Source organism: Carlito syrichta, unplaced genomic scaffold (genome assembly GCF_000164805.1).
Source record: "Carlito syrichta isolate Samal-C Ts95f unplaced genomic scaffold, Tarsius_syrichta-2.0.1 Scaffold305705, whole genome shotgun sequence".
In the NCBI taxonomy this organism is placed as follows: domain Eukaryota; kingdom Metazoa; phylum Chordata; class Mammalia; order Primates; family Tarsiidae; genus Carlito; species Carlito syrichta.
Window position 1 is genome coordinate 272,618 of NW_007249801.1, and position 13,411 is coordinate 286,028.

A 13,411-nucleotide genomic window follows, 5' to 3' on the forward strand; every position below is an offset into this window, starting at 1 on the left:
TATTAGCCAGGTGTGGTAGCACACGCCTGTAATTCCGGCTACTTGGAAGGCTGAGGCAGAAGGATTGCCGGAGCCCAGCAGGTCAAGGCTGCAGTGGCCGGTAGCACGCCACCATGCCTGGCTAATTTTTTGATTTATTGTAGAGATGAGATCTCGCCAAGTTGCCCAGGCTGGTCTTGAGCCCGTGACCTCAAGACAGTCTGCTTACCTTGGCCTCCCAAAGTGCTGGGATTATAGGCATAAGCCACTGCACCCAGCCCATATAATCTTAAAATATCTTTCTAAGAGTTCAAAGTTCTGACTCCAGATTAGTGTTATTATTTTTTTTTATTTTTTATTTTTATTTTTTTAGTTGGAATCTCACTCTGTCACCCAGACCGGAGTGCAGTGGCCGCTCCTGGCCACCGCAACCTCGACCTGCTGGGCTCCGGCAATCCTTCCGCCTCAGTCTTCCAAGTAGCTGGAACTACAGGCGCGCGCTACCACGCCCGGCTAATTTTTGATTTATTGTAGAGATGAGGTCTCGCCAAGTTGCCCACGTGGTCTCGAACCCGCGGGCTCAGGCAATCCACTCACCTCAGTCTCTCAAAGGCACGGGATTACAGGCTGAGCCACCGAGCCCAGCTTTATTATTTTTTATGATAAATTTTATCCATACTATAAAAATATAAACCAACTGTATTGCCCCCTCCAGAATTAACTACTAATTTTTTAAAATTTTTGGCTGTTGCTTTGTTAAACTCTGGTCGATCCATGTGACTCTTTGAGCTACGTCCGCAATGTTTCCTAAACTTTGGTTCCCTTCCCTGCCTTGGGGAGGTGAATCTTCTCTTCCTCTCTAATTTACTTTCTATATAAACTATATTTTTCAATCTAAAAAAAATATTTTTTCTTTCATTCTTTCTCCCATACATTTTTCACAATGCTATACGGTTTTGCATTTTTCATGTCTTGCATCATAAAAATCTTCTCGCTACAAAAATACTGTTCAAAAACATGATTTTATTTCATGTTTTATTTCTGTTTATTTCCTCCAGTGAAAATGCCATAATTTCTTTTCTTTTTTCTTTTTTTTTTTAAAGTCAGGGCCTCACTCTGTTGTCCAGGCTGGGGGGGTGCAGTAGCATGCTCGTGGCCACCGCAGCCTGACCTGCTGGGCTCAGGTGATCCTTCTGCCTCAGCCTTCCAATTAGCTGGAACCACAGGTGCACACCACCACACCCAGCCTTATTTCACTTTTTATCATCAGTGGAACACTTACTTATTTTCAGTTTTTATAAACTCTGCAATGCACATCCCTTTAAAATAATTTTTAGCCAGACGCTGTGTCTCACGCCTGTAATCCCAGCACTTCGGGAGACTGAAGCAAAAGGATTGCCTGAGCCCAGGAGTTCAGCACCAGCCTAGGAAAAATGGCAAGACTTTCTCTACAAAAAATCAAAAAATTAGCCGGACACTGTGTCTAGGATAGAATCCTAGAAGTGATACTACTGGGCCAAAGTGGATGGAGAGCTTAAAGGTTCTGTTACTCAAGAATTACTGGGTCAAAGAGGATGGACCATACAAAGCCTTTGAATAAAAATAAATATTGCCAAACTGCTTTCAAGGAACGTTTTCTAATCCAAACTCTCACCAGCAATATAGGAAAGGGCGTGGCTCATAGTAATAAAAACTCTGCTCTTCGGAGCAGTGGGAATTGGTGCGCTGAAACTTTTATGGATTTGATTCGTGAGGCTGAACATTCCTACAATTAATTTGTATTTCTTCCTCAGTGAATCGCCTGTTCCTAGCCTTTGCTCGTTTTTCTATAGGGTATTGTTTTATCCTTGCCGTTTTATTTTTACAGTATTTAAAAAAAATTTTTTTTTTAAAAAACATCTGGTTGCTAGTTCATGACGGCTGACCACCGGCAGAGGACCACAGAAACGAGATCACTACTTGGGAACCTTCCAGCCGGCCTTAAATCTCCATGGCGGAAACATCGGTTTCCACAAATCACCAGGGTGGGAATTACTGCAGGGCGTCAGCTCCCCCAGCCTCGGGAGCAACGTCTCGCGGGATCTCAGCGGTCCTTAGGGGTTCTGATTTGACTACAAATCCCAACATGCAACGCGCCCCGGGGCCCGAATGAGGGCTCAGGGCCAAGGTCACGTTGTCTGTCTGCGTCACGCGTCCGGTCATCTCTCCCACGCCTTTTTCTTCGGCCTCCACCATTTTGTGCGGGAGGTTATAGAACCTCTGAATCCCGCCGACTCTATGGTCGAGCGTTTCAGGGACCGACCAATCGTAATCCAGATATCGGAGGTAAACCCCGCCTTTATCCGCAGGGAGGCGGGAATTGCCACGAAGCTCCTGTAGAAAGAGAGGAAGAAGCGGCGGGAAACCAATACGAAAGGAGGACTCGATGACGCTGACCAATGGAGACATGTGGCTATTGCGGCCAATGGGAGTGGAAGGGCCCCCTCCACGTGGGTGGGGGAGCTGAGCGCTGAGACCAAGGGCTAAAGCTGCGGGGTGAGTCAGTCACCTTGAGCCGGGCGAGCGCTGTGGCCGAGCAGGAGTGCAGGTGACTTGGGGCCGGAAGCCAGTGTTCGGCAGGTGGCGGGCTGGGCTGTGTGGAAAGGTATTCGCCCCCAGTGCTGGCAGAGGCGATGGGGGGTCTATATGTATCGCCTTATCAATTAATGCTAATTACCAACGGTATTGAGCGATTAACTGCCCCGACTGGGGCGAGCCGAGGACAGCTGCGTCAGATGGGCAGGATCCTGCTTGACAAATGCCCAGTATCCGCCTCCAGTCTTCCCAGGAGACCGTCCGCTTTCGCAACCTCTCCCTCCTGGGGCCTGGGCCTCCTTCCTTGACTTCCGACCTCCATGACATTCTCGTGCAGACCCGCCGCGCTGTCCCTCTGACCTCTAAGGCTCTCCTCAGCTGGGGCACGGTGCAAGGAAGAGCGTGGTCCACGGAGGGAGGGAGGGCGGGAGTGAAGGGGACGACCGAAGGTCGTCACTATAAGCAAACAGCCAGGCTCTTAATGGAGTGATTCCTTTTCCCCCCCTCTGCAGACTGGAAAAATGCAGGCTACCGGGGCGCTACTCGTTTCTCCGGCTCTGGTAAGCTACGGCTCCGGGGTACTCTGTCGCACCAGGTGTGGTGTGGGCGCCATCAGTGTTTAATGAATGAACTGAGAGGAGCTTGGTGTCCTGATGGTGCTGGCTCTTTGGGGAGACTGTAGGCTGTGATGAAGGTAACCCCTGTTTATTTGGGCCTGTGAATCAAGATATCTCGGCTTAGGGATGTCGTCAGAGAGTCTGGATTTGAACTTTACCCCTGGTGTGACTTGGCCGTGGCCAGACAGCCCACTAAAAATAGTGATTCTCAATCTAGGATGCACATTAGAATCATCTAGGGGGCTTTTAAAAATCCTAATGCCTAGGCTGCACCTTAGTCCAGCTGTATCAGACTTTGGGAATGAGGGTGAAACCCAGGCATCTGTTTCTTTTAGAACTTCCCAGGTGATTCCAATGTGCAGCCAAGTTTGAGAACCACTGCACTAAAAAATATTTCAAGAAAGCCGTGTTATAGATGAGTTTCCTTGGATGGCTCTTCTAAAAGCTTCACCAGGCCTACCCCATTTAGGGTGTGTAGCAGTGAGTACATTTTAGCTAAATACAATTTCCTCCCTCTGATTACTTTGGGAATTGGGTATAAACCCTTCCTATACCTGCTATGATATTAGTATGAGTTCTTGTTCTGTTCTGGGAAACTGATTAAGGCTATGGACAAAGAAGTGAACTTTGGAACATGGTTTTGAATGGTGAAGGTGGTGGCTGCTGACTGCACTAGAACAGCTATCTCTGGTGCAAGCCTCTGTGGTAGAAACAAGAATAAATTAATTGACCTTGAAATACGTTGGACTTTTTCTCATTAGGATTTTTTTTCTTGCCTGATTTGTGGAATGTGTCTTTCTGATTTTACAGATCCGCTGTTGTACCAGGGGTCTCATCAGGCCTGTGTCTGCCTCCTTCCTGAATAGGCCAGAGAATTCATCTAAGCAGGTAGGTAAGGGAGTAAGGGCCCCCTTAGGAGTGTTCCCAGATAGGAGTCCTACAGGTGGAGCTGCCATTCACCAGAAGTGGGAGGAGAGATAGGGACTCTGTTGTGCTTTTATAGTTCTAAGCTCCACCAAGTAAGCACTGTAGGTGAAAAACCTGTAAAAGTGAGGTTTGTGTAATCCATGACATTTCCCTCACCCTATCTGAAAGCAGACCCTAAGACGAATTCCCAGCATACTCTGTAGTCAGAGCATTCTGTCTTTGCCAGGCAGTTTGCCAGTAGAGCTCAGGTGTATGGAGTGAGGGAGTGGAGTGAGCCACCTGTCCTTGTGCCTCACTATCTCCTTGCTCCCTCCCTCCCCCCTCCCTCCTTCCTTCTCCTTCTAGCCTTCCTTCAGCAGCTCCCCACTCCAGGTGGCCAGACGGGAGTTCCAGACCAGTGTCGTCTCCCGGGACATTGACACAGCAGCCAAGTTTATTGGTGCTGGTGCAGCCACAGTTGGTGTGGCTGGTTCAGGGGCTGGCATCGGAACGGTGTTTGGCAGCTTGATCATTGGCTATGCCAGGTGAGTCTGGGTGGACTCCCACTGTAAGCTCTGCCCTATTTGGGGGAAGCCTCATGGGTAGGAGCAGCCTTCAGGTGGATTCATCTCCCTCCTAGTTGCTCCAGCGAAAATATGTGTCCATCTTGGCCCCCTTAAATTCAGCAAGCTGGTGTGCTCTGCTTGCCCACCCAAATCCCCAGGTTATGTGCAGGCCAGACACCTCTCCCCATGTACCTTGCCCTCCTGTGTCCTCACCCGCACCCCTGCCTTCTCCCCTTCCTCTCCCTGCGCTGGCATCCATCTCTGTCCCTGGCAGGAACCCGTCTCTCAAGCAGCAACTCTTCTCCTATGCCATTCTGGGCTTTGCCCTGTCTGAGGCCATGGGGCTCTTCTGTTTGATGGTCGCCTTCCTCATCCTCTTCGCCATGTGAGGCTCCATGGGGGTCACCTAGTCGTCCTGCTGCTACGACTCCACGCCATTGCCGGTTCTGGAGCGTGTTAAGCTTTACCATTAAACACAACATTTCTCTAAACTCTTGTCTGTGCCTCTGTCCTTTGACCTTGGGAGTGGAAGGAGAGCACTGGGTCAGGTGGTGATGATTAGGAACTCCTCAGGTCTGAGAGGTAGCACTGCCATGACTGAGAACATGGAAGGGTCTCCTCGGCTCCTGGGAAGAATGTGGGTTTGTCTGAGCAGTGATAGTTACTACATTTTCCCCTTCACATTTAGTGCAGTTGGCCCTAGTGCAGTATCCATGGGTTCTGTATCCATGGACGCAACCAACTGCGGATAGAAAATCGTTAGGGGTGAAGAGTGGATGGTTGCATCTATACTGAATATGTGTGTACAGACTTCTTTCTTGTCATTCCCTAAATACAGTATTTACATTGTGTATTAAGCATTATAAGTACGTTAGAGATAATTTAAAGTGGGCGGGGGATGTTGCATAGGTTATGTGCAAATTCACCGTTTTATATAAGGGACTTGAGCATCTGGATTTTGGTGTTCAGTGGGGTTCCTGGAATCGATCCCCCACAGATACCAAGACATGGCTATTATTATTATTATTATTACTGGTTTTGAGTCGGAGTCTCCCTCTGTCACCCAGGCTGGAGTGCAGTGGCACAGTCACGGCTACTCGTCCTTCTAGTTCATAGCCTCGACTTGCTGGGCTCCAGCGATCCTTCCACCTCAGCCTTCCAAGTAGCTAGAACCACAGGTGTGTGCCACCACGCCTGGCTAATTTTTTTTTACTTATTGTAGATACAAAGTCTCGCCAAGTTGCCCAGTCTGGTCTCAAACCCCTGGGCTCAGGCAGTCACCTCCACCTCCCAAAGTGCTGGGATTGCAGGCGCGAGACACCACGTATGACTGGGATGACTTATTAATGTGTGACGTTTGTAAAGGGTTTGATTCACACCAAACTCTGTACCAAGTGTTTTACATTTGTTATTGCAACAACCCTATGGATTTTTTTTTTTTTTTTGCGTCAGAGTCTCACTCTGTCACCCAGGCTGGAGTGCAGTGGCGACTCATGGCCACTGCACCTCTACCTGCTGGACTCAGGTGATCCTTCCACCTCAGCCTTCCAAGTAACTGGAACTACAGGCATGCACCACCATGCCCAGCTAATTTTTTGATTTATTGTAGAGATGAGGTCTTGCCATGTTGCTCAAACTGGTCTCGAACCCCTGAGTTCAGGCAATCATCTCACCTCCGCCTCCCAAAGTGCTGGGATTATAAGTGTGAGCCACAGCACCTGACCTGTCTGTGCCATCTTAATTGTTGTATGACCAAAACAGATGGGATGACACTGTGATCCAAGGTTTACGCTGTCCTGGGGAGGAACCCCCAATTCTGCCACTTACTAGTTCTGTGATGTTGGAAAGTTTTGCTTCCCTACACTCTAGGTCTCTCATGGCAAAGCAGATTTAATCGTTGTCCTTAAAATTCATAGGGTTGCCTATGTCGCTAACTGAGCATGATAACCCAGGTAAAATGTAGCCAAACACATCCAACAGCTGCTGCTTCTCTAAGCCCTAACAGAAGCAAGCCATGGACACATAATTAATACAGAGGTGCTAAGGGACACGGCTTGCTTCAAATGGGATGGTTTTGAAAGTAGTAACTGACCGATTACAGTGGCTGATGCCTGTAATTGCAACACTTTGGGAGGTGGAAGTGAAAGGATCACTTGAGCGCAGGAGTTTGAGACCAGCCTGGGCAACATAGTGAGACCTCATCTCTACCAAAAAAAAAAATTGCCAAGGTGTGGTGGCACATGCCTATAGTCCCAGCTGCTCAGGAGGTGGAGGCAGGAGTCTCACTTGAGACCAGCCTGGGCAACATAGCAAGACCCCTGTTTCTACAACAAAATAAAAAAATTAGCTGGGTGTGGTGGCATGTACAGGCATTTGCCTGTAGTCCTAGCTACTTGGGAGGCTGGAAGGATCGCCTGAGCCCTGTAGGTTGAGGCTGTGGTGGCCGTGAGCATGCCACTGCACTTTGCACTCCAGCCTGGGCAACACAGTGAGACTCTAATCCCCCCCCCCCAAAAAGCTATGTGCTACAGAATTTCCAAGAGGAAAAAGCAGGAGATTGGTGTTAATTGTATTAACATGGGCCAACATGTGAGCACTCATGTGTCAGGCATAGTGCTAAGTGCTTTCCATGCTTAACTTTCAGCATCTCTATATAATAACTATTTTATAGGTAAGGAAACAGGCTTAGAGACGTGAGGCATTCTGCCTAAAGTCACCCAGCTGGTTACTAGAGCTGGGATTCAAACTCCAAAACTTGTGTTGGCTCCAAAACTCTGTACTGGCTCATCTAAGGTTTGCACAAGGTCATACAGCAGGCCATTGATTCCAATCCCAACCCATCTGACATTTATTCAATGGTCAAGGCCTTTTCGTCACAGGATTTCTCAACCTTGGTATTTTGGGGGCAGGTAATTCATTTTTGTGGAGGGGACTTTCCCGTGCAGTGTGTGGTGTTTATCAGCACCCCATCCTCTACCCACTAGACACCAGTAGCAACTGACACACCTAAATTGTGACAACCAATTGCCAAATGTCAGAAATTGGCAAAAAACCCCTAACTCACCCTTAACTAGGAGGCAAAATCTAGCCCAGGTGAGAGGACTGGTCTACCATCATCTGCACTTGTCCTCAGCCTCTTCATCTTAAGTAACTGCCTCAAGGTTGCCCACTGCAAGCCCGTGACAGAACCTGAAGCAGAGCCCAGGAGTCTTGGAGCCAAGTAGGGATGGTGACTGAAGTTGAACTGACAGCCAAGGGAGCAATGGATTGATTGGTAATGCTGTTACACAAACGGCATGCCGTAACCCTTGGGGACACCATGCTGGCATCCTGGCCAGGTCACTACCCTCTGGGGGTAATCAAGGAGCAGCCCCCAGGGAAGGTGGTTGCCTTTCCCTTCCTGTGTAATTCCAGGAACCTAGTTACCCAGAGACTGGTAAGAATTTCCCACATAGCCAGGTTCGGTGGCTCAGCCTGTAATCCTGCACCTTTGGGAGGCTGAGGTGAGTGGATTGCCTGAGCCCGCGGGTTTGAGACCCGCCTGGGCAACTTGGCGAGACCTAATTTCTACAAGAAATCAAAAAATGAGCTGGGCGTGGTAGCGTGCACCTGTAGTTCCAGTTACTTGGAAGGCTGAGGCGGAAGGATCGCTGGAGCCCAGCAGGTTGAGGCTGCGGTGGCCAGGAGTGGCCACTGCACTCAAGTCTGGGTGACAGAGTGAGACTCCAACTCAAAAAAAAAAATTTCCCACTGTAGCCTCGGAATGGCTGGGTTTACACTCCCAAACCAGCAGCGTTGGGAATGTGGTTGGTGGGTCTTGGGCCTAGAGGCTAAAGGGATTCTGCTCCCTCACCCCCAGCCAGGCCAGTTAGTCCCATAACTCTGTCATTCAAGTTCTTTAAGGTCTATGGACTGGTTCATGAATGGATAGTACAAAACATTTGTGAGTGGCTAGATAGATGCATTGTTTTCATTGTATTCTCAGTGGGGTAATGACCAAAAAATAATTAGTCACCACTGCCTTAAGAGGCCAGCATGGGCTGGGCTCAGTGGCTCAGCCTGTAATCCCAGCACTTTGGGAGGCTGAAGCGAGTGGATTGCCTGAGCCCGCGGGTTTGAGACCAGCCTGGACAACTTGGTGAGACCTCGTTTCTACAATAAAAAATTAGCCGGGAGTGGTAGCACACGCCTATAGTTCCAGCTACTTGGAAGACTGAGGCGGAAGGATTGCTGGAGCCCAGTAGGTTGAGGCTGCGGTGGCCGGGAGCATGCTGCTGCACTCCAGTCTGGGCAACAGAGTGAGACTCCAACTCAAAAAAAAAAAAAAAGTTCAGTATGAGGCTGGGCATGATGGCACGTACCTGTAATCCCAGTACTTTGGGAGGCTGAAGTGGAAGAATCACTGGAACCCAGGAGTTCAAGGCTGCAGTGAGCTATGATCATGCCATTGCACTCCAGCTTGGGTGACAGAGTGAGACCCAACTCAAAAACAACAAAAAAAAATGCAGCATGATGGCAGAGTATGGGCTTAGGAGTCAGACGTACAAATCCCAGCACTGTCACTTCCTAACTAGGATTTAACTGTCTCAGCTGAGCCTTGATTTCCGCATCTGTAAAATGGGGATAAGAACAATTTGTAGTCCAGTTCTTTCTTTTTGAGAAACTTGTCCAAGTCAGGTCTTTCTGGCATGAATCTTCCTCTTTCCCTCTCTTCCTGCAAATAAACTTTTTAAAAAAATTTATTTATTTTTGAGTTGGAGTCTCACTCTGTTGCCCAGGCTAGAGTGAAGTGGCACACTCACGGCCACCTCAGTCTTGACCTGCTGGGCTCAGGTGATCCGTCCACCTCAGCCTTCCAAGTAGCTGGGACTACAGGCATGTGTCACCACACCCGGCTAATTTTTTGATTTATCGTAGAGATGTGTCACCATGTTGGTCTTGAACTCTGGAGCTCAGGTAGTCCCCTCGCCTCTGCCTCTCAAAGTGCTGGGATTACAGGCATGAGCAACCACACCCAGCTGTTTAGTAATTTAATAATACCTGTATTATGCATTATCTCACTATTAGATCTGACTTATTCATCTTAAATATTATATGTATCTCATTAATACTGTATATATGTTATTGTACATAATACTGTACATATATATCTCATTACATCCAGTCCAAGTTCTGATTTTTCCTTTTAGTCTAGGATTTATGACCTGGTGGGAACTGTTTTAATTTGTCCATGGCATTGAACTAAGACAGAAGGCTGGGCCCTGGAGGGGAAGGACACAGGACCTTGGGGAAAGGAAGAAGGATCTTCATGGAGTATCATTTCAGAAAGGGTCTAGTCACAGCAGTGACCTGAACTCCAGGACTCTTGTCAGCCCCTGTTTTGGGATGGGGGCATGTGCCGAGGTGCTGTGAGCAAGGTGCTACCAAACTTTGTTACACCAAGAGTCAGCCCAATGCAGGCCAGTCAGTGCTGGAGAGAGAGGCTTTGATCCAGGTTCCTGGAGGAAGATCGCTCAGTTGTGTCAGCTCTCCCCAGAGGGCATGGTAGTACTCCAGAAGGCATACACTTGCCCTCTGCCCAAGCTGCCAGTGGAAAGCGGCCAGGTGTTGCCTTGAAAGTCAGCAAGCATTGGACTAAGTAGCCGCCAGCTTGTGTTCTGCTCACTTCTGTTGGGCCCTTCCTTTCTGCCAGCTCAGAGGCCTCCCAGAGTTCCTGTGGGAGGTGGTAAGCTGGTCCCTTAAGCAGCTGCCATCCCCTGCGGCCCTTCAGGCCTTGACTTGCAGGTCTCAGCCCTTTGGAAAGAAAACAAGCATAGCTGAAGAGGAGGAGAGAATTTTAAGGAGCAGGAGGAGGAAAGTCCTGAGGGAAAGGGCTATTGGCTACCATGTACCATGTCTTCGTTCAAATTCTGCTCGCCACTTACACAACACCCACTGAACGTCAGGTCCTAGGGATATGAAGACAGGTGGCCCACACTTCCTGCCCTGAAGGAGGTCATATTTAGTGGCCAGATGGATGAGTAACCAAACCATTAAGACAAAATGTAGTATGTGCCATAATAAAAGAACGAATAATCGGCCAGGAGAACTAGAGGAGGGAGTCATTAAAAATGACTAATTAATAATAATAACATGCCTGGAAGTGTTAAGGTTTGGCAGAGAAAGTACTATTCCAGCCAGCCTTGAAGAATAAGCAAGAATAGTAATAGTTAATAATTATCGAGCATTTTCCCCTGGCCAGGCATTGTGCACATTTATTATCATGTTATCTCTTCACTGTAGCTAGCTATTATTTTCCCAGTTTAACTGATGAGGAACAGAGGCTCAGAGATGTTAAATAATTAGGATTTCCCCTGGTACTGTAGAGGGAAAGCATATTCCATATGGAGAAAATATCACGAGTAAAGGCCTCAGGGGGAGGAGGAACGCAGGCAAGTAACATGTCAATTACTTGTACAGGGCTTGCCACTTTACAAATACTTCTGGAAATGTCACACTTAATCCTCAGAAAAACCGTAAGAGGTAGGAATCATCACCATTCCATAGATGCAGAAATAGTCTTCAAAGAAGATGAGAGTGTGGTGCCCACTAAAAACTTGAACCTCCTTCTTCTGAACCTAAGATAAGTGTTTTCTGTTCATTGTCCCATTACTACCAGCACTTGTACTTGAAAACAATGGTCCAGGCTGGGCACGGTGGCTCATGCCTGTAATCCCAGCACTTTGGAAGGCTGAGGCAGGAGAATTACTTGAGCCCAGGAGTTTGAGACCAGCCTGGGCAACAGAGCAAGACTCCAACTCTACAAAACTTAGCTGAGCGTGGTGGCGTGTGCCTGTAGTCCCAGCCACTTGGGAGGCTGCAGTGGAAGGATCGCCTGAGCCTGGGAGGTCAAGGCTGCTGTGAGCAGGGATCCAGCCACTACACTCCAGCCTGAGTGACAGAGTGAGAGGAAAGGCGAGGAGAGGAGAGGAAAGGGAAGTGGGGGGAGAGGGGGAGAGGGAAAGAAGGGGAAGGAAAGGAGAAAGAAAAAAAAAGAAAGGGAAAAGGGGAAAGGAAAGAAGAATACGCTAGGGAGGTGGAGATAAATTGAGGAATCCTCTCACCCCACAAGCCCTCCTTGAGCCTCATAGACTGTAGCAATGGAAGCGCCATGGAATTGTTTTTCTTTGTGTGAGGTTATCCAGCAATTTGACTTTTGACCACCTTACTAAATAAATATCCAAGCAAAATTCTTGAATCCTTTTAACCTGAATAAAACATAAAGTTGGAACAAGCAATAGATGACCACACAACATTCAAAATGCACTCAAAAGATACTTTTGTCCTACCTCGTCAGCAACCCAACCACCCAAAGGCACCCATTAAGGATTTCTTGTGCATCCTTTCATAGCTATTCTGGCATCTTTATTATACTGATAAAACACCACACCAAAACAAGTAATCTGCATAAAGTGTTGTATTGACTCATTTCACTTCATGTTAAATGCCTAAACTGTGCCAAACCCGGTGCTGGAGTCACAGATAACACCTGGTCTAGAGACCCAAGGGTAGGAATAGAGTGTGTTTGTGTGTTGGGGAGCTAGGGGCAACAGGTACTGAAGGACCATTAATCGGTACAAGGTAAACAACAAGTGTGGGAACCTTCCAGCAGTGACAGTATCACATAGTGGCTAGGTCTTGTTCTCTGGAGTCAGACAGATTTGGCTTACAGCCCTAATTCTGCCACTTGCTCTCAGTGTGACCCCCTTGTAATTGACAGAATCTCTGTAAAGCCTCTGTTTTTCCATCTGTCAGAACCGACTAATAATAGTACTTACTTCATAGGGTTGTTGAAAGGAATAAAGACAAAGTGCCTGACACATATTAAGCACTCAATAAATGTCAGCTAAACAACAAAGTTTTAGCTCTCAATAGATGTTGGCCACTATCATTCAGGCCTGCAGTCCATTACTGGAAATTCACAAAGCTCTAAAAACCAGACTTTTTAAAAAACAAATTTGGCGGCAAAACGTAATCCAAAGTGAGGCCATTCGTCTGACTTACTATGAATATTCATAAATGTATCCACGTTATGAATATTCATACACTTTGCTGCTGAAATATCAATATGTTTGGTTACCGGGTACTGCCCCACTCCCTGCTGGGAGTGTCACTCGAAATCCTGAAATACATCTGGCCCCTCTGGTTTTGGATTACGAGCCTATATTCTTGCTTGGGAGAAAAGAAAGTTTTTTGTGGAAGTCCTGTTCTTCCTGGTCCATAGGATTATTTTTCACTTCACATATCTAAGGAAAGTCGTAAGGAATGTTCTCAGGATGTACCCTCATGGTCACATGATTCCTGTATATCTCAAGATTTGTGGGAAGAAAAAGTACTCAGCTTGAAGTCAAAAGGCCTGATTTTTCATCCCTTTACCCATCTCCTCTAGTTCTGTTTCATCATCCCTATGGCAATGCCCAGCAACAGTGCCCTGGCACTCAGTAGGCCCTCCATAAATACATGTTGAATAAACTCCAAAAGAAGTAGCTTTTCATGCCAGGTTGAGTCCTTCTTTCCTTTGGATCCTGTTGCAGGTAGGGGGCAATGGTAATCTGTTGTTGGTGGATGAGGGTGCAGAAGGATCAATCACAGAGCCTTGCAGACAGAAAGGGCCCTAAGCGAGTCAGCTCATCTACTCTCATGGGGGCACGTCTGAGGGTCGCTGTCGTTACGGAGAAAGGATATGCCCCTACCCCCTTCAACTCTCTCCTCCCCTTTACCTTTTTTTTT

The 13,411-nt window shown here is 47.7% G+C and overlaps 1 protein-coding gene across 2 annotated transcripts; it reads left to right on the plus strand.

The window, feature by feature from the left end:
• The first annotated feature begins 2,429 nt into the window (after nucleotides 1–2,429).
• Nucleotides 2,430–5,133, plus strand: ATP5G1 (ATP synthase, H+ transporting, mitochondrial Fo complex subunit C1 (subunit 9)). 2 transcript variants are annotated; one of them, XM_021714692.1, is made up of 5 exons: nucleotides 2,430–2,514; nucleotides 3,066–3,113; nucleotides 3,981–4,058; nucleotides 4,443–4,621; nucleotides 4,917–5,133. In XM_021714692.1, exons 2-5 carry the CDS (start codon nucleotides 3,075–3,077, stop codon nucleotides 5,029–5,031), a joined length of 411 nt encoding a protein of 136 aa, XP_021570367.1. In that variant the 5' UTR covers nucleotides 2,430–2,514; nucleotides 3,066–3,074; the 3' UTR covers nucleotides 5,032–5,133. The 2 variants fall into 2 exon arrangements, with proteins under 2 accessions (XP_021570367.1, XP_008060638.1); XM_008062447.1 differs by having other exon boundaries at nucleotides 2,467–2,566.
• The last annotated feature ends 8,278 nt before the right edge of the window (nucleotides 5,134–13,411 follow it).